Source organism: Sorex araneus, chromosome 2, assembly GCF_027595985.1.
Source record: "Sorex araneus isolate mSorAra2 chromosome 2, mSorAra2.pri, whole genome shotgun sequence".
Classification (NCBI taxonomy): domain Eukaryota; kingdom Metazoa; phylum Chordata; class Mammalia; order Eulipotyphla; family Soricidae; genus Sorex; species Sorex araneus.
In genome coordinates, this window is record NC_073303.1 from 366,264,802 (window position 1) to 366,288,499 (window position 23,698).

The 23,698-nt window shown below is 48.1% G+C and overlaps 1 protein-coding gene across 5 annotated transcripts in view; it reads left to right on the plus strand.

Annotated features, from left to right (window-relative positions):
• MALT1 (MALT1 paracaspase) overlaps positions 1-16,570 on the plus strand; it is a 63,368-nt gene extending 46,798 nt beyond the window's left edge. For all 5 annotated transcript variants that reach the window (XM_004601996.3, XM_055126290.1, XM_055126291.1 and 2 more), the window contains 6 exons: positions 442-516; positions 1,036-1,163; positions 5,119-5,268; positions 5,625-5,782; positions 6,807-6,932; positions 11,715-16,570. In XM_004601996.3, the coding sequence (XP_004602053.3) occupies positions 442-516; positions 1,036-1,163; positions 5,119-5,268; positions 5,625-5,782; positions 6,807-6,932; positions 11,715-12,137 (1,060 nt within the window). In that variant the 3' untranslated portion in view covers positions 12,138-16,570. The remainder of the gene's footprint in view (positions 1-441; positions 517-1,035; positions 1,164-5,118; positions 5,269-5,624; positions 5,783-6,806; positions 6,933-11,714) is intronic.
• The last annotated feature ends 7,128 nt before the right edge of the window (positions 16,571-23,698 follow it).

Below are 23,698 nucleotides of genomic sequence, written 5' to 3' on the forward strand. Positions count from 1 at the left end.
CAAAGCTTCAGAGTGTCTCTCGGTGTCTCTCCTCGTCAGGCTTCCTAGAAACAAAACCCAGGCTTTGGGCTTCCCGTGACGAGCTGGGACAGCCACAGCAGCTGTTTGAAGGCCTGGAGTCTCTTGTCTGTCTTTGTGTTCCAGGGAGGACGGCGGGTGGTTGTTCTTAGCTTCACAGATTTCTGTTCAGTTAGCTTTTACCGCTCAGAACCCAGTGCTAGTGTGCTTCAGCTCACAAGGAAAAAGACGGACACTTGCTTTCTTGCTGGGCAGGAGGTCTGCTGGGCCTCTCACCAGATAAAGGAATTTTGACCCTGTGATTTTAAATCATGCATCATAGTCTTAGATTCTGTTTTTCACTGTACTGTGATCAATGCCTTTTTAAAGGATCTTTGTTTAACTTTTCGTAACTGTCTGTTCTCCATCCTGCCTTTCACATAGAAATGACTACGATGATACCATTCCCATCTTGGATGCTCTGAAAGTTACTGCCAACATCGTGTTTGGATACGCCACGTAAGGAAGTTTTATGGCCTGTGAAGGGTTCCTTCATGCTCTGTGACGTCTTTGTGATCAGAAACTAGAAGTCCAGAAATACCCATAGACATCAAGGCACAAATGTGCCTTTTTATACTCTTGGTAGAAACTGCTAAGGAGTTGACAGTGGGTCTGCATGACGCGGCATCTTCTCTTCACCAAGCTTCTTATTCTGGTTAAAGAGGAGCTCCTGGGGCTGGAGCAGCAGTACAGCGGGGAGGGCGTTTCCACGTAGCCAGCCTCAGTTCAATCCCCAGCATCCCATATGGACCCCTGAGCACCTCCAGAGTAATTCCTGAGTGTAGAGCTAAGAGTAACCCTGGAGCATTGCCGGCTGTGAACCAAAAACCAAAAAAGTAAATTTAGAAAATAAAGAGGAGCTCCTGAATCAGGGGTCCTTGAAAGGAAGGGTGTGGTGAGGCTCATCGGTATGTATGGGTCCCATGGGTGGCATGTGCTTGTTTGTAACATTTCTCTTTCATTTTTGCTCTATCAAAGGTGTCAGGGAGCAGAAGCTTTTGAAATTCAGCATTCTGGATTGGCAAATGGAATCTTCATGAAATTTTTAAAAGATCGATTATTAGAAGACAAGAAAATTACTGTACTGCTGGATGAAGTTGCAGAAGGTAAAGTGAGGAGAAAGCTCCTGAGATCCCCTGTTCAGTGATTACTCCGTTTCTGTTGCTACTATGAAAGTTTGGAACTAGTATTTGGTGGTCAGGGCTTATGGCGCTGTGCTCAGGGGTAATTTCTGGCAGGGCCCAGGAGACATACTGTGCCAGGGTTGACTGCCTGTCAGGTGAGTGCGGCACTCGTTGTACTCTCTCTTGGGCCCCTGGAACCACTGTTTTTCAGATGGCAGGTGTTTCGTGTTCTGAAGCTGTCCCTCCACGTTCAGTGAGCTCTGTGCCGTTTCAGCTGCATTACTTGAACTCCAAGTTAGGCATGGGCACAACTGTAAAATCAATGTAGTGTAATCATCCCAGCCCTTTTTGTCTTCAGAAATTTATTTATAATTTGTTTTTAAATAACAATACACCTTTTATTTAGTATCATAGGTTGTATTTCTGTGAAAATGATGGGGAGGGGGTTTTCCCCTTGAGGTACTGTTGGTTTACAAGACTCCTATGTGTTGGGGTACAAATCCCAAAATCTCTTCAAAGCTTCTGTTGCCACACCCGCCATCCGAGTGCATCCTCCACCTTGCAGCCCCCAGCGCACTCCCTCTGTCAGCCTCACGTGTGTAGAAAGACGTACCTTCACCCACTCATCTGTGCAACTTGGGTTGGCTCCAGCCTCATGGCTGTTGTCCTGGTAGTAGCCTGGGCATATTTTCTCAGATTGTGTGTGTGTATGTGTGTGTGTCTGTCTGTCTGTGTGTGTCTGTTTGTCTGTGTGTATGTCTGTGTTCTTCAGAGCCCCTGAGGAGCGGGATCCTGCATCGTCCAGTAGATCACTAGAATACTTTGGGGAACAGCTATACTGTTTTCCACTGACGCTGAACCTGTTTGTCTCGCTGTGTGTGAGGGTTCCTCTGCCACCTGCCTGCACTGCTGGCTACTGGCCTTTTCCATATGGGCCATTCTCACAGGAGTGAGATGATGCCTCAGTGTTGTTTTTATTGCATCCCTGATTATCAGTCATGACGGGCACTTTTTCATGTGCCTGTTTCCCATCTGTCTGTTTTGGCGAGTGTCAGTTCAGTTCCTGTCTGGACAGCGTCCCTGCTTTCCCATTCAACAGGCTGCAGGTCCTCAGCAGCCTCCTGCTCCTGCCTCAGCCAGGCGGTTCTGCTTTTTTGGCTCTGACAAAAGACGCTGCTAACAGAAAGTAATGTTTACCTTAGGAGCAGGGCAGCCGCGCAAACTCTGAAAATGGTCCAGAGACTCGAAAACATTTCATTCTCATCTCACCTTTAAAAATATCATTTAAGTATCATTTCACTTCAAAAACATGATAAAAAATACAAGTGAGGGGCTGGAGTGATAGCACAGCGGGTAGGGCATTTGCCTTGCACGCAGCTGACCCGGGTTCGATTCCCAGCATCCCATATGGTCCCCTGAGTACTGCCAGGAGTAATTTCTGAGTGCAGAGCCAGGAATAACCCCTGTGCATCGCCGGGTGTGAACCAGAAAGCAAAAAAAAAAAAAAATACAAGTGAGCCCACAGGTGATCTATAACAAGTTACAACAGTGATTGTCATTCATTCCAGTAGGCAATCCCCCCTTATTTCGGGGATTTCAAAGTGTGGGAGAGACCACACCCAGCAGTGCTTAGGAACTCCTTGCTCAGGAATCACTCTTGGCAGTACTCTGAAGACCATATGCAATGCCAAAAATGGAGCCAGGGTCGGTTGCTTGCAAGGAAGTACCTTATCCACTCACTATATATTGTCTTTCATTATTTTTTTGTTTGTTTTTTTTGGAGGTCCACACCTGGCAAGTGGTCAAGCCTTATCTGCTCTCAGGGGTCACTCCTGACAGATATGGGCCCTATCGAACCTTGATATGCCATGTGCAAAGCAAGTAGCTCACTGTACTAATGAGCAGGCCCCTTGTGAATTACTGTTGTAATCTCTACCATATTTTTGATATAAGAAACTATAAATCAGATCTTCTGGATTACTATAGTGCATTGAGGGGAAAATAGTATTTAGATATTATAAGCCAAGTACCTGAGAAGGAAGTCAGCCTTTCTGTTATTAATTTTGTGCAAAGTAAATGAAATAGGAAATAAATTGGTTGCATAAAGGCTCCAGCTGTCCCTCTATTAGCCAGATTTTGTGTCTCGCACTCCGCTGAACACCCTTGTTACTAAACTGAAATTGCAAAATAAGCATTCACCTGCCTCATTTTAACAAGTAAATGGCATTTAAGCATATGAAAATCATCTTATATAATATACCGCTGAGCACGTCTAGCAGATTTTATTGTGCATGGAGGTTCAGCAGGAACCTCAGACACCACACGGCTCATAGCTGTGTAATGTCTTCCTTCATCTCCTCCATGAAACCATCATTGTCCACATTGTTTGGGTGTTTGGGTTTGATTTGGGGTTTTGTTTGTTTTGGTGTCACTCTTGAGCTACTCAGGGCTTTCTTTGAACTCAGGAAATATTCCTAACAGTGCTCAGGGGATCACGTAGGATGCCAGTATCAAACTTGGGTCAGCAACATGCAGGGCAAGCACCCTACGCACTGTATCATCTCTCCAGTTCTGAGTTATAATTTACCCACAAAAAAAAATCTATTTCTGTTTTCGTCATTTGCCCTTTATAAAATGATAATTATGTCCTGCATTCTCTTTAGGCTATTGTTTTTGTTTTTGTCTTTTGGTGGGTGTGGGGGGCAACACCTGGTGGTGCTCAGGGCTTACTCCCAGGGCTGCAAGTCCAGCACCTTGCCCTGTGCTGTCTCTCCAGCCCGTTTGGAATTTTGAATGTTTTCAGTTAATAACTATATCAAACAGATTGGTTCATCTGAGTCTTGTCTCAGGCTTCAGTTCATTTTGATCACTACATGACAGTCTGGTCAGACAGGCCCATGCTGTTCATCCTTTGACTGCGTCTGAGTGACTTCTGGGTTTTGCTGTGTTTGGACAGTCAGCGAGAACATTCTCTCTCTCTCCTGGGGTAGGCTGGTATACAAATTACTCTGGGATCTAAACCAAGATTTTGGAACGCCAGGTTAGTTCTCGGGGGCATTGACAAACTGTTTCTGCACAGTGGCTGACCCAGTCCACACTCCCCCACCCCCCTTGCGTCTGCAGGAGATCATGCGCATCTGCTCTGCTCTCTCCCTCACTCCTACATCAAGCTTTTTCTTTCTCCTGCCAACCCCATGATGTTAAACTATCTCACTGTGGTCTCTAGTTCTTTTCTGTTTGTTTTTGAGCAATAGTACAGAGGGTAGGGTGCTTCCTTGCACATGGCTGACGTGGTTTCAACCCCCAGCATCCCATATGGCTCCCCGAGCACCACCAGGAGTGTGATTCCTGTTTGCAGAACCAAGAGTAATCCCTGAGCATCACTGGGTGTGGCCCAGAAACCTAAATAAAAAACATTTTTAAGCTGAGGGAAGACATACTGTTTTAACTCTCTCACAAGCATGTATTCATTTCCTGATGGAAGATAGACACGAGATTTTCATGACTGTCCTCTCAGTAAAGTACATTTTCAGTTCTGATGGCAATGCTTAGAACTAGGGACTTGTTCACAGGGTCACAGGAAGATTGTAGAGGATAAAGACTGGAAAGGAACCTTGAGGGGTGAGCTGGACAGTCCCTTCTAGTCTGCTCACTGCTGTATCCCTGGCACCAGGAAGCGCCTGGCACATAGCAGCCCAGAGTATTTGTTGAGCACTGTGGGAAAGACCCACAGAAGTGAAAGCACTTGCCTGGCCTCTACCCACTCCAGTTCCATCCCCAGACTCATGGCCCCTGAGACCTGGGTGTGTGGCCCTGAAACATATTTGTTGAGTGAATACATGCTGCTGAGGCTAACCTGCACAGGCAAGTTGATGACCAAAGCACAGAAGCCTTCGTGCAAGGATTGCCCTAAAACTGGTTTTCGCTTTTCTTATAGATATGGGAAAATGTCATCTCACCAAAGGCAGGCAGGCGCTCGAGATCCGGAGCAGTCTGTCTGAGAAGCGGGCACTCACCGACCCCATCCAGGGGAGCACGTGCTCTGCGGAGTCTCTGGTGCGGAACCTGCAGTGGGCCAAGGCGCATGGTGCGGCAGGGTGAGGGGGGCGGGGTGGGGGGAGGAGGAGGGTGGGGGGAGGTTCCTTCTGTTATAACCATGATACGGGAAGACACCATAAAGAATGTGTTGAGGGGCGAGTGAGATAGTATACCGGGTAGGGCACTTGTCTTGCATGGGGCCCACCCAGGTTCAGTCCCGGGCATCCTGTATGGGTCCTCGAGCACCACCAGAGGTGATTTCTGAGCACAGAGCCAGGAGTCACCCCTGAGCATCGCCAGGTGTATGTGATTCTTGGTCATCAGAAAACATTGCAAGTACTCATTAAATAGTGATTTGTATGTTGTTCTGTTTTTTTGTTTGTTTGTTTGTTTGTTTGTTTTCAGAACTTCCAGAAAGCATGTGTCTTCAGTTTCAGTGTGGCGTGCAGATCCAGTTAGGATTTGCTGCAGAGTTTTCCAACGTCATGATCATCTATACAAGTGTAGTCCACAAACCCCCTGATATAGTAATGTGTGACACCTATGTTACCGACTTCCCACATGTAAGTCGCTTCCGGTTTCCTTTTCTTAACATACAACAATATGGGGCCAGGGGGTATCTCATAGAGCTGGAGCACATGTTATGCAAGCATAAGCTCTGGGTTCAAACCCCAGCACCACCAGATATGGCCTACCCACCACCCCCAAGAAAGAAAAAAATTGCAATGATATGCCCTACTTAGTAGAAACTAAATTTTTGGAAATGTAAAGCAGATGGCAAATATAAAGGAAACACATATACATATGAATATAACTACTTACATGTATTATAGTACAATGGTCAGAATGTTTAGAAGCTCTTTGCTAAAATACTTGTCAAACAGTTTGCCCGAGAAAGAAGCTTGAATTCTTCTTACCCTAAATGGATTAGCTGATGTGGAATGTTACTTAGATACCCATCACCTAGATTCCCTTGCACAGAGTGATGGTGGGGGAGAGCCAGGAGTGTTACACTCATGGGACTTGAACTTGGAAGCCTGAGTGGATTAAGAAGTCTTTCTGTGGGGCCAGAGAGAGTGAACAGTGGGTAGGGCACATGCTTTGTACAAGGCTGACTCAGGTTCAGTCCCCAACACCACATATGGTCCCCCGAACCCACCAAGATTGGTCCTTGAGCACGGAGCCAGGAGTAAGTCCAGAGCACAGCCAGGCGTGGCCCAAAGACAAATTTAAAAAAAAGAAGAAGAAGAAGAAGAAGAAGAAGAAATCTTTCTTTTTGTCTGTGAGCATGTGAGAACAGTGAATTTTATCCCTGGCACCACCATATACTCACAGACACATTCACACACATTTTTAGGAATAGTTGGGAGAGTGGTTATCCTTTTCAGAACTAACCTTTTAAGTGGATTAGTGCAGAGTATAGGGATTCCTGTTATTCTAGATATTGTGGTTACGTTTTTCTGTGGTCCTGGATTACCTGCTTAGGCCACAATTCATGAGAAAATACCATCCATTCACAGGTTTGACCATTATAGACAATGCGGGGACTTTCTTTGCTGTCATTAATGACATTTATGATTTTTCCAGGTCCTATATATTGATCCAAAAGACACAAATAAAGGGACACCTGAGGAAACCGGCAGCTATTTGGTGTCCAAGGATCTCCCCAAACATTGCCTCTACACCAGACTCAGCTCGCTGCAGAAACTGAAGGTGACTGCTTTGCCACTCAGAACTGCTCGTGGGAAGCTCTGTCAGCAGGACCTGCCTTGTGTGGGTACTGAGTGGGTTCCTGTGGGTGCTGCTGTAGATCACCCATCTCTAGCGAGGCACCTGCCCTCCCTGGTGTCTCCTGTCTCTGAGAAGGCCCTAAGGGATCTTTTGTAATGCTTCTCCGTGTTCCTAGAGCCATAAAACTATTCTGCTGTAGAACATCCAAGCACTTACAAGTAATCTTTTCTTAGTTCCGAGACTTTTTGTGAAACAGAGAACCACTTGAATTTGGAATTTCTCATCGTTTTTCATTTCTCATTGATTTGCAGATCAGAAACTATCTCTGTAGGATTCTGCTAATTAAAGCATGTTTTTGCCAAGCACAGTTTTTCATTTCAGAGTTGCCTGGCCATAGAATGTTCTGGCCAGATGTTGGGAGGAAGTGGGTGCTGCTGACAGTTACACGAGACAGAGGGCCCAAATCCATCTGCTCATGGCCAGTCTTGCCTCATTGCTTTATATCTTTATATCTTGAGTTCATTATATAATTCACTTTTTTTTTCCACTTAGGACTTTTTTTTCTTTTTGGGTCTCACCCGGCGATGCTCAGGGGTTACTCCTGGCTCTGCACTCAGGAATTACTCCTGGCCATGCTCGGGGGACCATATGGGATGCTGGGGATTGAACTGGGTCAGCCGCATGCAAGGACAAATGCCCTACCCGCTATGCTGTTGTTCCAGCCCCATCCATTTAGGATTTTGAATTATCATTTCATATACTTTAAATTTCAGGCTTATGTTATTCCAACACCAGTTTCTTCACCAGTTCCCACTAGGCTCCACCAATGTCCCCAACTTCCCCCCTGTTCTCCCAGCCTGCTTCTATGGCAGACACTTTCCCCCTCCTCCATTGTTCTAGTGCTCCCTTCTCTAACTGATCCTCCTCACCCCTGCCCCAGTGTCGAGCTTCCTACTGAAGATCAGTTCCCCTGCTCCTTGTTTCTGTTACCACTGGGCATTTGATATGCCCCCTACAAGGTTTCTTTACATCCTACATACGAGAGATTGTTCTGAATGTGTTCCTCTCCCTCTGACTGATTTCACTCAGTATGATACTTTTCCAATCCATCCACATTGCAGCAAATTGCATTACTTCATATTTTCTTAAGGCTGAGTATATTCCATTGCATGTATATGTGCCGCAGTTTCTTTTTCCAATCTTCTGTTCATGGACATTTGGGTTGTTTCCATATTTTGGCTATTGTATATAATGCTGCAGTGAACATAGAATGCAGATGTCTCTTCTGATCTGTACTTTTGGCCCCCGGGGGCATATTCCCAGGAGTGGAATTGCTTGTCATATGGGAGCTCACTTCCTAGGTTTTTTGAGGAATATCCATATTGTCTTCCATAAAGGCTTGACCAGTTGACATTCCCACAAATAGTGAATGAGGGTCCCCTTTTTCCCCACATCCTCGCCAATACTGGTTGTTGTTATTTCTGATGCATGCCAGTCTCTTTCATGTGAGATGATACCTCATTATTGTTTTGATTTGCATTTTCCTAATGATTAGTGATACAGAGCATTTTTTCATATGCTTTTTTGCCATTTGTATTTCTTTTTTGAAACAGGTCCTGTTCATCTCTTCTTCCCATTTTTTGATAGGGTTTGATTTTTTTTTTTTTTTTTTTTTTTTTTTTTGCTTTTGGGTCACACCTGGTGATGCACAGGGGTTACTCCTGGCTCATGTACTCAGGAATCACTTCCTGGCGGTGCTCGAGGGACCATATGAGATGCTGGGAATTGAATCCGGGTCGGCCATGTGCAAGGCAAACGCCCTACCTTTGCTCGCTCCAGCCCTGATAGGGTTGGATTTTTTTCCTTGTAAAATTCTTCCTTGTGCTTTATATCTTGTATATTAACCCTTTGTCAAATGAGTGGTGGGCAAGTAATTTCTCCCAGTCTGTAGACTCTGTATTCTAGTTATTGTTTCCTTTGAGGTGCAGAAGTTTCTTAGTTAATGTAGTCCTGTTTAATTTTGGTTCTGCTTGCTTGGTCAGTGGCATTTTCGTCCTTAAAGATGCCCCTAGCTTCAGTGTCATGAAGAAATCTTCCTGTATTTTTCTGTATGTGCCTTATGAAGTCAGGTCTTTAATACATTTTTTTTTTTTTTGCGTTTTTGGGTCACACCCAGCGATGCTCAGGGGTTACTCCTGGCTTTGCACTCCGGAATTGCTCCTGGCAGTGCTTGGGGGGACCATATGGGATGCCGGGGATCTAACCCGGGTCGGCCGCGTGCAAGGCAAACGCGCTGTGCTACCCGCTGTGCTATCGCTCCGGCCCCAGGTCTTTAATACATTTTGATTTTACTTTTGTGCATAGTATTAAAAATAGGTTTGAGTTCATTATTTTGCATGTGACTGACCAGTTTTCCCAGCACCATTTTCTGAAGAGGCTTCCTTGCTGTACTTTATATTTTTTATCAAAGACCATATGCCTGAAGGTCTGTCTCTGGGTTTTCTATTTTATTGATATGAGTGTCTGTTTTTATTCTAACACCACATTGTCTTAATCACTACTACTTTATAGTATGGACTGGAGCGATAGCACAGCGGGGAGGGCGTTTGCCTTGCATGCGGCTGATCCGGGGTTGATTCCTCTGTCCCCCTTGGAGAGCCCAGCAAGCTACTGAGAGTATCCCACCCGCATGACAGAGCCTGGCAAGCTCCTTGTAGCATACTCGATATGACAAAAACAGTAACAAGTCTCACAATGGAGATGGTACTGGTTCCCGCTCAAGCAAATCGATGAACAACGTGACAACAGTGCTACAGTGCTGTATAGTACAGTTTGAAGTTGGGGAAGGTGATGCCTCCTCTCTTCTTTTTCCCAAGAATTGCTTTAACTATTGGGGGTGGTTATTGTTCCATATAAATTTCAGAAGTATTTGATCTATTTCTTTGGAAAATGTCATGGGTGTCCTTTTAGGGAGGGCATTGAATCTGTACAGTGCTTTGGGGAATATTTCCATTTTGATGATATTAGTTTTCCCCATCCTTGAGCAGAGATGTTTTTCTATTACTTTGTATCCTCTTTCATTTCTTGAAGTAGTGTTTTGTAGGTTTTTTTGTATAGCCTTTCACTTCTTTAGATAAGCCAGTTCCTAGGTACTTAATTTTCTGAGACACAATTGTGAACGAGAGTGTTTTTATAGTGTCTCTCTCTCATCTAGTATATTATTTGCATATAGGAAGTCCATGTACTTTTCCATGTCAACTTTGCAGTCTGTCACTTTGCTGTACAAATCAATTGTTTCTGGGAGCTTTTTTGTAGAGTCGTTAGGGTTTTTTAAATATAGTGTCATGTCATCTGCAAATAGTGAAAGCTTGAAACTGCTAAACTTTCAACCCAGAAGGAAAGCCATGTTATTTTATTAAAGATTCATTCCCTTCTATAAAAATAGAAAAGGCGGGGCCGGAGCGATAGCACAGCGGGTAGGGCGTTTGCCTTGCACGCGGCCGACCCGGGTTCGATCCCCGGCATCCCATATGGTCCCCCAAGCACTGCCAGGAGTAATTCCTGAGTGCAAAGCCAGGAGTAACCCCTGAGCATCGCTGGGTGTGACCCAAAAAGCAAAAAAAAAAAAAAAAAAACAATAAAAATAGAAAAGGCCAGTATCTGTTCCTCCTTGTTTGGAAATGATTCTTCAAAGTATAGAGTGAGGGAACAGGAAGATGATTGTAGCTAACTTTTTTTTTTCCTTTTGGGTCACACTCAGCAATGCACAGGGGTTACTCCTGGCTTTGGACTCAGGAATTAATCCTGGCAGTGCTCAGGGGACCATATGGGATGCTGGGGATCGAACCCAAGTTGACCATGTGCAAGCACCCTACCCGCTGTGCTATCACTCCAGCCCCTGTAGCTGACTTTCTTAAAGTGTGGAGAAGTATAAATGGGAACGTCTAGAGGATTTTTTGTTTGGTTGGTTTTTGGGTCATACCTGTCGTTGCTTAGGGGTTACTTCTGGCTCTGTACTTAGAAATTACATCTGGCAGTGCTTGGCAGTACCATATTACATGTCAGGGATTGAACCTGGTCGACCACATGCCCTACCCACTGTTCTATCACTCCAGCCCCACCCAGAGGATTTAGAATCCAGAAAACCGGAGTGGGGAGATTCTTGCTGTGGTTTGACATTTACCTGTATTCATCGTGTGAATGATTTTAAAATTGCTGTCATTTCTTTTTAATTTTTTATGGTTTATGTTGTGTGCAGTTTTGTTTTTGTTTGTTTGGTTTTTTTTTTTTTTGGCTTTTGACCTGGTGGTTCTCAGTATTTACTCTTGACTCTGTGCTCAGAGATCATTCCTGTCAGTGCTCAAGGGACCACGTAGGGTACCAGAAATCAAACCCAGGTTGACCAGATGCAAGGCAAACACCTTAGCTACTGTACTCCCTCTCTCTCCGTCCCCTATATTGTGCTTTTTCCCCTTCAAACCCATATTTCCCGGGGCTGGAGTGATAGCACAGCAAGTAGGGTGTTTGTCTTGCACGCAGCCAACCCGGGTTCAATTCCCAGCATCCCGTATGGTCCCCTGAGAACCACCAGGAGTAATTCCTGAGTGCATGAGCCAGAAATAACCCCTGTGCATCACTGGGTGTTACCCAAAAAGCAAAAAAATACAAAACAAAACAAAAAAAACATTTCCCTTCAAAGCCGCCATTTAAGATCGCTGTCTTTGCATGGTTGATGAAAACCACGGTGCTTCTCTCCCTCTGCAGGAACAGCTTGTCTTCACCGTGTGTTTGTCGTATCAGTACTCAGGCCTGGAAGACACTGTAGAGGAGAAGCAAGAGGTGAATGTTGGGAAACCCCTCATCGCCAAGCTGGACATCCATCGAGATCTGTCCTCCTTCCACACCTGCTTTACGTGTAGCGACCCATACCCAAGCTCGGCCTCCATGGCGGCGGGAAGTTACCAGTCACAGGATCTCTTCTGTGGGGCTTACCAGTCACACCTGGGCAGTCCCAGCCATGTGGTGCCAGCAGACAGCTGCCACTGCAGCCGGACTGCAGGCACCTTCCTGTCCAGTCACCAGAGCCACCACTATTCCTGTCAGTTTGGCAGAAGCAACGTGCCTGTGGAGACGACAGACGAAATCCCTTTCGGCTTCTCTGACCGGCTCAGGGTCTCTGAGAAATGACCTCCTTGTTTTTGAGCGTGAGCCCCATCACTCCTTTTCTCCTATGCACCAAGTTCTCACTTGAAGTAAGGTACAGCCAGGGCAGCCATGCAACTGTGTCAAGAGTCTGAGAACTTGTTATTTAACTCAGGTTTCTCCCTCTTCATCTCTCCTGCTTTGGATTCTGTAAATTGGTTTATTTGTGCTGTAAAAATGAAGAGAGGAGAGAGAGAGAGAGAGAGAGAGAGAGAGAGAGAGAGAGAGAGAGAGAGAGAGAGAGAGTGTGTGCATGTGTCTGTGTGTGTGTGACAAAATGTGATGGTATTTTTATTCTGACCACTGTGAGGTAAGAACTGTGGGAAAGGTATTGTGATAGAATAAGTTGTCATATTCTGAGAACCAAAAAGAAAACCTTGGTGGCCATCACACTTGGCGCAATTCCTCAGTTAAAGATACGTTGATGGCATCTTGTCCAGGTGAGAGCCAGCTGTAGACTGGGACTCCCACATTCTTCTCCAGTACCTGGTCCCCTGCATCCTGCCTTCCTGACAGGTTCTACAAGGCATTATTTTTGTAGATAGATTGAAAGGTAGAAATGTAAATGTGAGTATCTGTATATAAGTTATAAATATGCAAACAATCGTTTGTGGTTTTAAGACTGCTACAAATAATGGTTGAGATTTGTGTGTAACTCTTTTATAGAACGGACACCTTGCCTAGTGATGAGGTTGTGAAAGCACCTTGGAGGCGGTGTATTGTTTGTATTAGAGCTACACAACAGGACCAGACTGCTGCTGGATAATTTTGTTCTCACCAACACTGGGCATGTGTTTTCTTGTTAAATTTTATTGGCTTTTGAGAAGTATTCTTATCGCCTTTGGTTCTAGCTAGAAGCAAGTTTAAAAGGCAGCTAACAATAACAGAGAGATATTGATTGATTTTATTAAAGGTTATTTTTGTGGAGGCAAAGGGGTTGAACAACATTACATGATGCTCAGGATCAAACCCGCACTTTTCACATGCAGAGCATGCCACCAGCCCCTCCCTGCCCTCATTTAAGTAATTCTGAAGCCTCACATAGAGAAAAATCTCAGGTCTGATTGGCATCACTGGAGTTTTCTATCAGACATTTGTAGAGTTAGCACCAATCCTTTGCGAAATCTCCAAGAACAGAAGAGGTGCAAACACTTCCAAACTCATTTTATGAGGCCAATATTATTCTAATACAAAACCAAAGTTATCATGAGAAAAAACACAGATCAAAAAGTATTAGAGGGGGCTGGAGCAATAGTACAGCGGGTAGGGCATTTGCCTTGCATGTGGCCGACCCGGATTTGATTCCCAGCATCCCATATGGTCCCCGAGCACAGCCAGGAATAATTCCTGAGGGCATGAGCCAGGAGTAAACCTTGTGCATCGCCGGGTATTGACCAAAAAAGCAAAAAAAAAAAAAAAAGTATTACAAATATATAGGGGCTGGATCATCAACAAAATACTTGCAAATCAAATCAAGCAACAAGAATGCAAGGTTAGTTTGACTTCCAAAAATAGATACAATAGGTGAAAGATTCTTCTTATTCACAGTAACTGTCTTCTGTCAAGTTACCAGGATACAAATTACAGAGCCTTTGCTCCTTACACAGATGTGATGTGTTTACAGCACACCTCAGAGATTATTACATGTTTAGTTCTAGAACACTATGATAAAGAAACCATCATGATAAAGCAAGTCATACAAATTTCTTCATTTTCCTATACATATAGCAATTACATTATCAAATGTTTTGTTTTTGATTTTGTTGTTGAGCCACACCTGGCAGTGCTCAGGGCTTACTCCTGACTCTGGGCTCAGGGGTCACTCCCAGCAGAGCTCAGGGGACCATATGGGATGCCAGGAATAGAATTGTTCTCACCAACACTGGGCATAGCTTCCTTGATAACATGTGTTTTCTTGTTAAATTTCATTGGCTTTTAGGAAGTATTCTTGTCACCTTTGGTTCTAGCTAGAAGCAAGTAGATTAGTCACATGCAAGATACACCTTTCCGGCTGTACTGTCACTTTGACCTCGATCTATGAAGTGCGATAACATTGTATCTAAAAGACAGAATAGAAAGTTTAGGGCACTTGCCTTGGCATGTGGCTGAAGATGCAACGCTGCTTTGAATCCTGGCAACACCCCGAATCTGCATACTGCCAGGGACAGTCCCTGAGCACAGAGCCACGAGTAGCCCCAGAGCATGGCTGGGTGCAGCCCAAAAGCCAAGGCAAAACAAAGCAAAACAAAAAACCAGCAAACCCAGTGTCATACTGTAATTAAATGTGACATAATCACAAAGTGAACACGTGCTGTTGGGAACATGACAGTGCTGTGCTTGGTCCATGGAGGGTTGCCACAGACCTTCGGTCTGCAAAACACACGATATCTACAAAGGGCAATGGAACAAGTATGCCAGTGTACATGCCTCAAATTCTAATTTTAAATCATAAAAACAATTTATCCTGGTATATTTTGTTTCATTTTCCAAAAGAAAATGAGGATCAGAATTATTAAATGACCATCTCCAGGCACCCCACTAACCTAGCATCTGGGTTCAGAACCTTCCAGCTGGCCCCAGAGACAGAACTGGTTCCACTCTGCCCCACCCCTGCCTTCTCCAGCCCCTGCCTCATCTGAAGAGGAGCTGAAACAAGGCAGCAAAGCATTGACTTTTTCACCTTCACCTAAAATCCACGGATAAGGGAGCTGACTCTCGGATCTTGAATAAAGAGAACCAACTATATCACACTCATGAGGGACCAGAGTACTTGTGTGGAATGAGTACTGGCAAAATACAGCACCTTCTCATGACAAAATAACCAACACACTAGGCACAAAAAGGAATCTCGTAAAGTTGACAGAGGGCATTCCCAACAACCCCTCATCTAACAGACTTAGTGAATTTTTCCCAAGATCAAAATAAGAGAAGGATGTTTGTCCACACATCTTCTCTGCAACACGGAACTTTCAGTGCTAATGAGTGCAGTTAGGCAGGGAAGAGAAATAAAAGGCAAGTAGTTCTTTCACATGACAGTGTCCATTTTTTTTTTCTTCATGATGCACAGGGATTACTCCTGGCTCTGCACTCAGGAACTACTCCTGGCAGTGCTCGGGCGACCATATGAGCTGCTGGGAGTTGAACACGGGTCAGCCATGTGCAAAGCAAACACCCTACCCGCTGTGCTATTGCTCCAGCCCCAGGATCAGTTGATTTTTAGCAAGGCTGCTAATACCATCGGAGGAGAAAGAGCAGTCTGCCACAAATGGCCAAAGGACAGCCGTGTGCTAACCTTAGAGCATCTACAGATTTTATTCAAATGGAGAGCATGTATTTAAGAGGGAAAACTGAAACTTTTACAAGAAAACACGTTATCTCTGGGCCAAGCAGTGGTTCCTCTAGATGCAACACCAAAGAATGCCTCGCATGTGTGAGACCTGGGTTTGAACCCTGCACCAGTTGTCCCTAACCCCATGGTGGCCCCTGAGCATGGCCAGAAGTGGCCCGTAGCACTGCTAAGTGTGGCCTCAACAACATTAGAAAAAAATGTATTTTTATATAAAAACTCAAGCACCAACAGGAAACTAATAATTTTACTCCATCAGGATTAACTTTTGTACTCTCTAAACCACACCATGAAGACATGGAAAAGATGGAGTGTTTTTTTTTTTTTAATCTCTCATGAGCAACTAGTATCCAGACTACAGAAAATACTTACATGAATTAATAATAGGACAGTGCTATGTTCAGGCTTAATCATACTCACTGGATGAACTTTGTGTGATCGTGGAACTACTCAGTATCTCCCTTCTCCAGCACCGCAGCCTCTAACTCATGGATGACTGGGTAGTTGAAATATAGTTCATGTGAGGAATTGCACTCTCTCTCTCTCTCTTTCTCTCTCTCTCTCTCTCTCTCTCTCTCTCTGAGACACTGTTTTGGGGTCACAACTGGTGGTGCTTACTCCTAGCTCTGTGCTCAGGGATCACTGCTGGGGTTCTTGGAGGACCACATATGGTGCCTGGGATTGAACCCAGACAGACCAGGAGCAGGGCAAGCGCCTTAGGCACTGTCCTATCACTCCAGCCCTGCGTTTTCTCATTTTAGATTGTATTTAAACAGCGGCATGCCACTGAGGAGCCCCGCAGTCCCCATGCTGCTGTGGAGAATGGGGGTGGAGGTAGGATGAAGGGACTTCTGCCTCATGTTCAGCTCCTCTCTATATTCGCATTGCTTTTTAAGAAAATATGTATTTATAGTTTTTTTTTAAATTCTAAAAATAACTTTAAAAGTAAGCCAGAGAGATAGTATGGGGCTCAGCTGCTCACTTTGCATGCGGCCTGCCAGGTTTGAGCCACAGGAATGATCCCTGAACACTGCCGTGTGTGGCCCCAAAACCAAAATAAAGTACTAAAATAATTTTTAACCTGGTCCAGTTTTGTCTTTTCTCTGAGGCACGCTTGTATTTTACTTGAAACACCAGTGCTGTCAGCCCGGGACTTCCCCACCCGCGGTTTAGGAAAGGCAACTCCGTTTCAAGTACAGTGAGAGGAAGAGATTAGGAATGTATCGCCAGGGGCTGGAGCCATAGCACAGCGGGTAGGGCGTTTGCCTTGCACGCAGCCGACCCGGGTTCGATTCCCAGCATCCTATATGGTCCCCCGAGCACCGCCAGGAGTGATTCCTGAGTGCAGAGCCAGGAGTCAGCCCTGAACATCGCCAGGTGTGACCCAAAATGCAAAAAAAAGAAAACACGCTAAAGGAGCAGTTGTCTGCTCCATGTTTTCCAGTCAGAGAAACATCACACCCGAGTGTGGGACCATCGGGACGTCAGGTGCCCGAGTGTCCTTGCCCTCTGCCTGCCTGTGAGACTTGCACAGGCATTGTTTAATGCACCAACTCCGGAAATCCTCAGTCACCTGAGGTCTCCGAGCTTAGGTGAGCACCCTGTGGACACAGAGACCACCATAGATGGACCGTCACAGTGGGGCGAGGGGGGGTGTTGGGCAGTGTCATGTCTGTTGTTTGATGTGGGGCAACACCGGCAGTGCTCAGGGCTTACTCCTGCCTCTGCATTCAGGGGTCACTTCTGCCAGGGCTCTGGGGACCACATGGAGTGCAGGGGATCGAACCCAAGTCAGCCACGTGCCAGGCAGGTGCCCTACCCGCTGTGCTACCACTCCAGACTTAGGTGCCTTTCAACCTGTTTGCTACCTTGAGTTGTATCCATGCCCAGCTGAAGTAGACTTTTCTCCCCCCAGTTGACCTTCAGTTAAATGACATATTTCTCAGGCCAGGGAAATGGCTCAGAGGGCTGGTGCGAAGTTCCGGAAGGTTCCTTCTGTAACCCCACCTTTGTTTCCTGTTGAATTCAGGACAGCCCCGCTCCTCTGCCCCTTGGGCTCTGTCCTTCCCACCCCGCCGAGCCTTTGGGAGAAGTTTCTCAACCCGAAGCCTCGGGTCTCAGTCTCCTCTCACTGCTCTGAACCCTCCCTCCCGCTTGTGTGTTTGTCCCCAACCCCCTGGGTCCGCCTGGCACCTAGATAGCTCTCAAAAGACATTTCCTGGGGAAAGAACAGACAAATGAAGTAGGGAAATGGAGATCCCAGGAAGAGTTCTGGCGATGAGCAGGCTACACGCTCCGTAAGACAGGCCGTGCTTGGTTGGTTCGGGGCCATCCCTGGCACTGCCCCGGGGTTGCTCCAGGGCTGCTCCTGGCAGTCAAACCCAGGCCTCCCTCCTGCAGGCAAAGCACGTGCTCAGCTCTGGCCCCTCAGTATATGCTGTGAAGTTCAAAGGAGCAGATGGTCTGGGGGGAGGGGACAGAGCCAACACTGGCAGTACTGCATGGCTGTCAGCCCTGCTGGGGCCCCCCGAGCATCACTGGATGTGGCCCCTATGAAAAATAATTACTACCAGCAAGATGGCCCAAGGGGCTGCGAGCTTGCTGTACATCCTGGGACCCTCGCCCCAGCATCACGTGGTCCCCTGGAGCACTGAGCAGGGAGCAGTCCTGAGTATTGCTGGGTGTGTGTGGGGGGGGGAAAAGTCAAAGAAAATAAGGGTGTTTTTTGTTTTATTTTTTTTAACAGTCTTTTAAAGGGAAGTCATGGGGGCCAGAGATACGGTGCATTAGGTAGGGCGCTTGCCTTGCATGTGACTGACCTGGGTTCAATCCCTGGCACCACCTAGGGTCATTCAAGCTCTAAATGGCCCCCAAAATAATAGTAATAGTGGACACAAGTGGAAAGGCACAGGGCAGCTCTACAGGCGGGGCAGGGAGGGCGACTCAGGACTGGATGCTTTGGATGCTTTGCAAACAGAGCAGGGCCGAGGTTCTGTTTGGAGGGGCACACCTGGTGGTGCTGAAGGGCTACTCTCAGCTCAGTGCTCGGGACACCGTGTGATGCTGGATCAGATGAAAGCAGGCGCTGAGCCCTGGAGCTCTGCCACGGAGCCCATGTTAGATCCCGAGGACCACCGGCGAACAGACCCCTAGCACCAAGCCTGGAGAAGCCCCCCAGAGGCCACCAGGTGGGATCCCACCAGGTGGGATCCCAGGAGCCTAAATAGGTAAAAGGCAGAGCAGGAAGGGAGGGAGCTGCAGGTGGGGTGGGAATGCTCCAATGTGAGGCTTCTAGGCAGTTCTGGAAAGTTCTAAGTCCTGACTGATTGTCCTCAGTTTCCCTCCTGCCCCGCCAGCCCGTGTCTCAGGCAGGCACTTTCCCTCGCCCTCTGAGCCTGTGTTCCCAGGCTCCCAGGGGCCGGCCAGTTCTCCTGCTCTCCTTGATGCTGCCTTATTGCCAGCGCGATGGATGAACAATAACGATGCTCGTGAGCACGCCGTGCCTGGTCTGTGCAAACCCCCAGCACCCGCTGACCACGGGGCACTCGCGGGGGTGCCTTCCCCCCTTACCTGCTGTTTCTCCTTCGCAGGTTTGTGCCTCTCAGAGTTCAGTGGGGCCAGTAAGAGGCCCCGGGAGGAGAGTGACCGGGAGGGCTGAGGCCCCAGGTGCACAGAGTGCCGACGTTTATCTCGGACCAGAACCCAAGGCGGACTGCGGGGCCCAGGCACCCCGGGGGCACGGGCGGGCCTTTGCGCCAACCCGCGCGCATGCTCAGCGCCCACAGCCCCCTGCAGCCGGCCGGAGCAATTGGGGTGCAGGCACTCACCGCCCACGTTTGACCGACAAGACCCCACCCCTCGCAGGGTCACCCCCAAGCCCCCCTGCCTGCCGGCCCCAGAACTTCAGCCCGAAAAGGGTCGGGGGAGTTGGCCGGGGTGCAAGGGGCAAGGAAGCGGGGTGGGAGGGGACCCGGGAGGAAGCAGCTAGCTGAGACTTTCTGGCCCGGAGGGAGACCAGGAGCCCGGGCTGACCCCCACCCCGTTGCCCCCCAACAGGTCTAGCCGCAGGGGCGGAAGGCCCGAGCGGGTGGCGGTGGGCAGAGCTGCAGGACCCTCTCCGCGCCCCGCCGCTGCTCCCGCCTGTGGCCTTGGGCGGCCAGCAGGGGGCATCGCAGGCTCGGCTTTGAGTCCGCGGGCCGGGGGAGGCAGGCGTGCCCACCCCCAACACACACACACACACACACACACACACACACACACACACACACACACACACACACACACACACACACACACACACAGCCCCAAGACCACCACCCCCGCCGCGCTCAGGAGCCCCCTGCAGTGCTCAAGAGGAGGGGCGCCAGGAAGGGTTAAGGGGCGTCGCCTGAGTGTAACCTCCCCTGTCCTCCCCACGCGGGGCCCCTGCACGGCTCAGCCTCTGCCTTGCTCCACGGCTCCTGGCCAGCAAGAGGAAGGGGGAAAGCCCCCCACATCTGCACGGGGAACGCTGGGCTGAGCCCCCCAAGTTGGGGCCTCCTACACCCGCCCTTCGCTTTCCTCTCCATCCTTTCCAGCTCTGGTGAAACACAGAAAACCCACACCTGAGCCTTTTAACTATTTCGAGCGTGCGGCTCAGGGACCTGAGAGAAAGTGCCGAGGTCTAGGCGTTTGCCTTCTGAGAGGCCGCAGCCAGGACTCCGGACCGATCCCCGGCACCGCATACGGTTCCCCCATGCACTGCTAGGGTGGTCTCTGAGCACAGAGCCAGGAGTCAGCCCTGAGCACTGCCCAGGTGTGGCTTAAAAAGCAAAAACAGGGGCTGGAATGATAGCACAGCGGGGAGGGCGTTCGCCTTGCACGTGGCCGACCGGGGTTCGATTCCCAGCATCCCATAGTGTCCCTTGAGCACTGCCAGGAGTAATTCCTGAGTGCATGAGACAGGATTAACCCCTGTGCATCGCCGGGTGTGACCCAAAAAGAAAAAAAAAAAAGGCACCTGGGAGAGGACGTCCTACTTGCTGCAGTTGGGGCTTTTAACGCACATTGGTTCTTGGATGGAGCCAGCGGTGGGTGCAAAAGAGCAAAGGGTTGAAAGGCAAGTGCTGCCAGAGCACAGGCTGTCCTCGTTAACCTCACCTTTCTCTCCCCCGAGTGTCAATCCCACCCCCAGCCTGACCTGGAGCAACTCTTGTCACTGGAGAGGGACCCACCGCCACTCTAATTGCACACAGCCCACGCCTGCTCCATCCCCTGCGGTGCTTGTGGAACAAAACGTCAGCTCCGTGGCCCCAGTCACACCAGCCCAAAGCCTGCTTCTCTCTGCAGCCGTTCTCTCCTTCCCGTCACTGCAGCCTGCTCTTGCGTGCAAGTGTGAACAGCCACCAAGAGCTGAGCGTTTCTGCAGATACCGGGCACCCGGCAAAGGAAAGGTTCAAAAGCGGGGCTGGAGCAATGATAGCACAGCGGGGAGGGCGTTTGCCTTGCACACGGCCGACCCTGGTTTGATTCCCCGCATCCCAGATGATCCCCTGAGCACCGCCAGGAGGAATTTCTGAGTGCAGAGCCAGGAAGAACCCCTGTGCATCACCGGGTGTGACCCAAAAAGCAAAAGAAAGAAAGAAAGAAAGAAAGAAAGAAAGAAAGAAAGAAAGAAAGAAAGAAAGAAAGAAAGAAAGAAAGAAAGAAAGAAAGAAAGAAAGAAAGAAAGAAAGAAAGAAAGAAAGAAAGAAAAGGTCCAAAAGCAAAGTCCTGCATTCAAAGAGGGGGGGAGGGGGAGAGGGGGGAGGAGGGGGAGAGGAGGAGGGTTGAATCCATTCCTTGTGACTTTGTGTTTTTATTTTTATTTACTTGGGGAGGGGGTGCTCACGCCTGCTGTGTTCAGGTTTTGCTGCTAGCTCTGTGCTCAGGGATCACTCCTGGGGATCAAACCCGGGTCGGCCACGTGTGAGGCGAGCGCCCTCCCTCCCAGCTCCGCTGTCTCTCCCGCCCTCTTTTTCCACTTTGCCTTTGCAGTGTCGTGAGTCCTCAGGTCACCAAATGCACTTAGGAAGCAGATTTTTGTGCTGCTGTTCTGTTGTTGCTGTTTGGATCTCAGGGTCACACTGGGCACACTGGGGGCAGGGAGGGACAGCTGGAAACTGAGCTCAGGACAGCTGCATATGAGGGGCTGGAGCTCCAGCCTCCCTCCAGAGCTGGAAGGCCCCTGAGGTGAGTCAGGTGGCTCAGCGACACAGCACTTGCCTTGCAGATGTGGGGCCCCGAGGTCAGGCCCAGTACCATCAAAAAAAAAAAAAAGAAAGAAAGAAAAAAGAAAAAGAAAATTAAAAAGCCTACACAGATGCCAACACAGTCACCGCTGCCACCACCCTGTTTCAAAGACAGTCCAAAAGGAGTCCAGGAAGAATGCTCCACAGTTGGAAGCCTGTCTCAGGAGCTGGGGGAGAAGGCAGCTGGGATAGAGAAGGGAGCACTGAGTCAATGATGGTTGGAGGGATCGCTCGGGATGGGAGATGTGTGCTGAGAGTAGATAAAGGACCAAATGTGACAACCTCTCAGTATCTGTATTGCAAACCATAATGCCCAAAAGTAGAGAGAGCGTATGGGTGGGGGGGTTGTCTGCCACAGAGGCCAAGGGAGGGTTGGGATGGGAGGGGGGGACACTAGGGACACTGGTAGTGGAGAGTGTGCACTGGTGGAGAGTTGGGTGTTTGATCATCGTATGACTGAAACTCAAAATGAAAGCTTATAACTTATAACTGTATCTCACAGTGATTCAATTAAAAAAAAAAAAGTGCCAGATTCTGCTGAAGGTCCTCTAGGGGCAAAACGAGTGCCCCACAGTTGAGAATCCCCAATCTGCTTGTCACAGGCCAGACGTGGGGGGGGTGTCTCACAAAAAAAAACCCATCCCACAAATGACAGGACGGTCCCCACCCCAAAGAGTGATCCTCTGGGCAGGCAACCAGGCTGCTTAGCGCAGACGAAGCCAAGACACTCGCAGCTGACACCTTCCTCTCTGCTGCCCCCAGCAAGGGTCTCCCCAAGACCCAGCTCTGGGCTGGAGGGACTCTAACCCTCGGAGCTCTGATAAGGCAGAGGCAAGCACATGCATGCCACTAGCTCCGAATCTAGGCGGTTTGCTGAGACACAGCCTGAGGGGAAGGGGGCAGCACAGCGGGAGGACACTTGCCTTGCATGCGGCCCACTCAGGGTCAACCCCCAGCACCCCAGGTGGGCCCCCGAACCCAGCCAAGAGCAATCCCTGAGCACAGAGCTAGGAGTAAACCCTGAATACTTCTGGTGTGCCCTGCCCGGCCCCCCCCCAAAAGGAACTTCATTGGTTCTATCCATTGTGAGAATGCAAGATGGAGTGCAGAGAGATGGGATAGAGGGTAAGACCCCAGTTTGATCCCTGGCTTCACATGGTCTCCCGAGCATCACCAGATGTGACCCAGACCCAGAAGAAGAAAGCAAGATGAGTTGAACAGTATATTCCGTGTCTGCACACCTCCGCTCAGCACTCCCAGAAATGAGTGTTTTATCGCAGATAAACAAGTGACCTAGAGGTGATGTTAGGGCAAACACACCCCCGTGCTCCCTTCTGCTCAGCCTCTCTGGGGGCTGTTCAGAGGCGTCACCAGTTGGCGTTTGGAAAGAATGCCTGGGGCTCCTACAGCACAATCATTATAATTGTTATAAAAACTCCGCCGCTGGAAATTCTATAACCTTGCAAAACTCCCAAGAACTTAAAAGTGTTTTTCACCCTATCAGATTGTTAGTTATATACATGGATAAGCTCCATGCAAACATGTTTACCTGTATGTATACAAGTGCATGCATATACAATTGCATGCATCTATGCATTTATATACATTTACGTGCTTGCATATATGCAATTTCAAATATATGGGACATCATGAGTACAGTTGCAGTATATACATAGAGATACATGCATGTACATATAGTTGCAAGCTTGTGTGTACACCATTATACTCATACCTATAAGTGTGTCTATATACAAATGTACATATGTATATACTCCTGTACATGCATGGTGACATGTGTGCATACCATTGCATGAGTATAAGCAATTGCATGCATGTTGTTGCATACACATCTATAGTTGCATGTGTGTATATGGTTCCATGCATGCACATAGGTGAATGCATAAAAATAGGTGCATGTATGTATGTATACA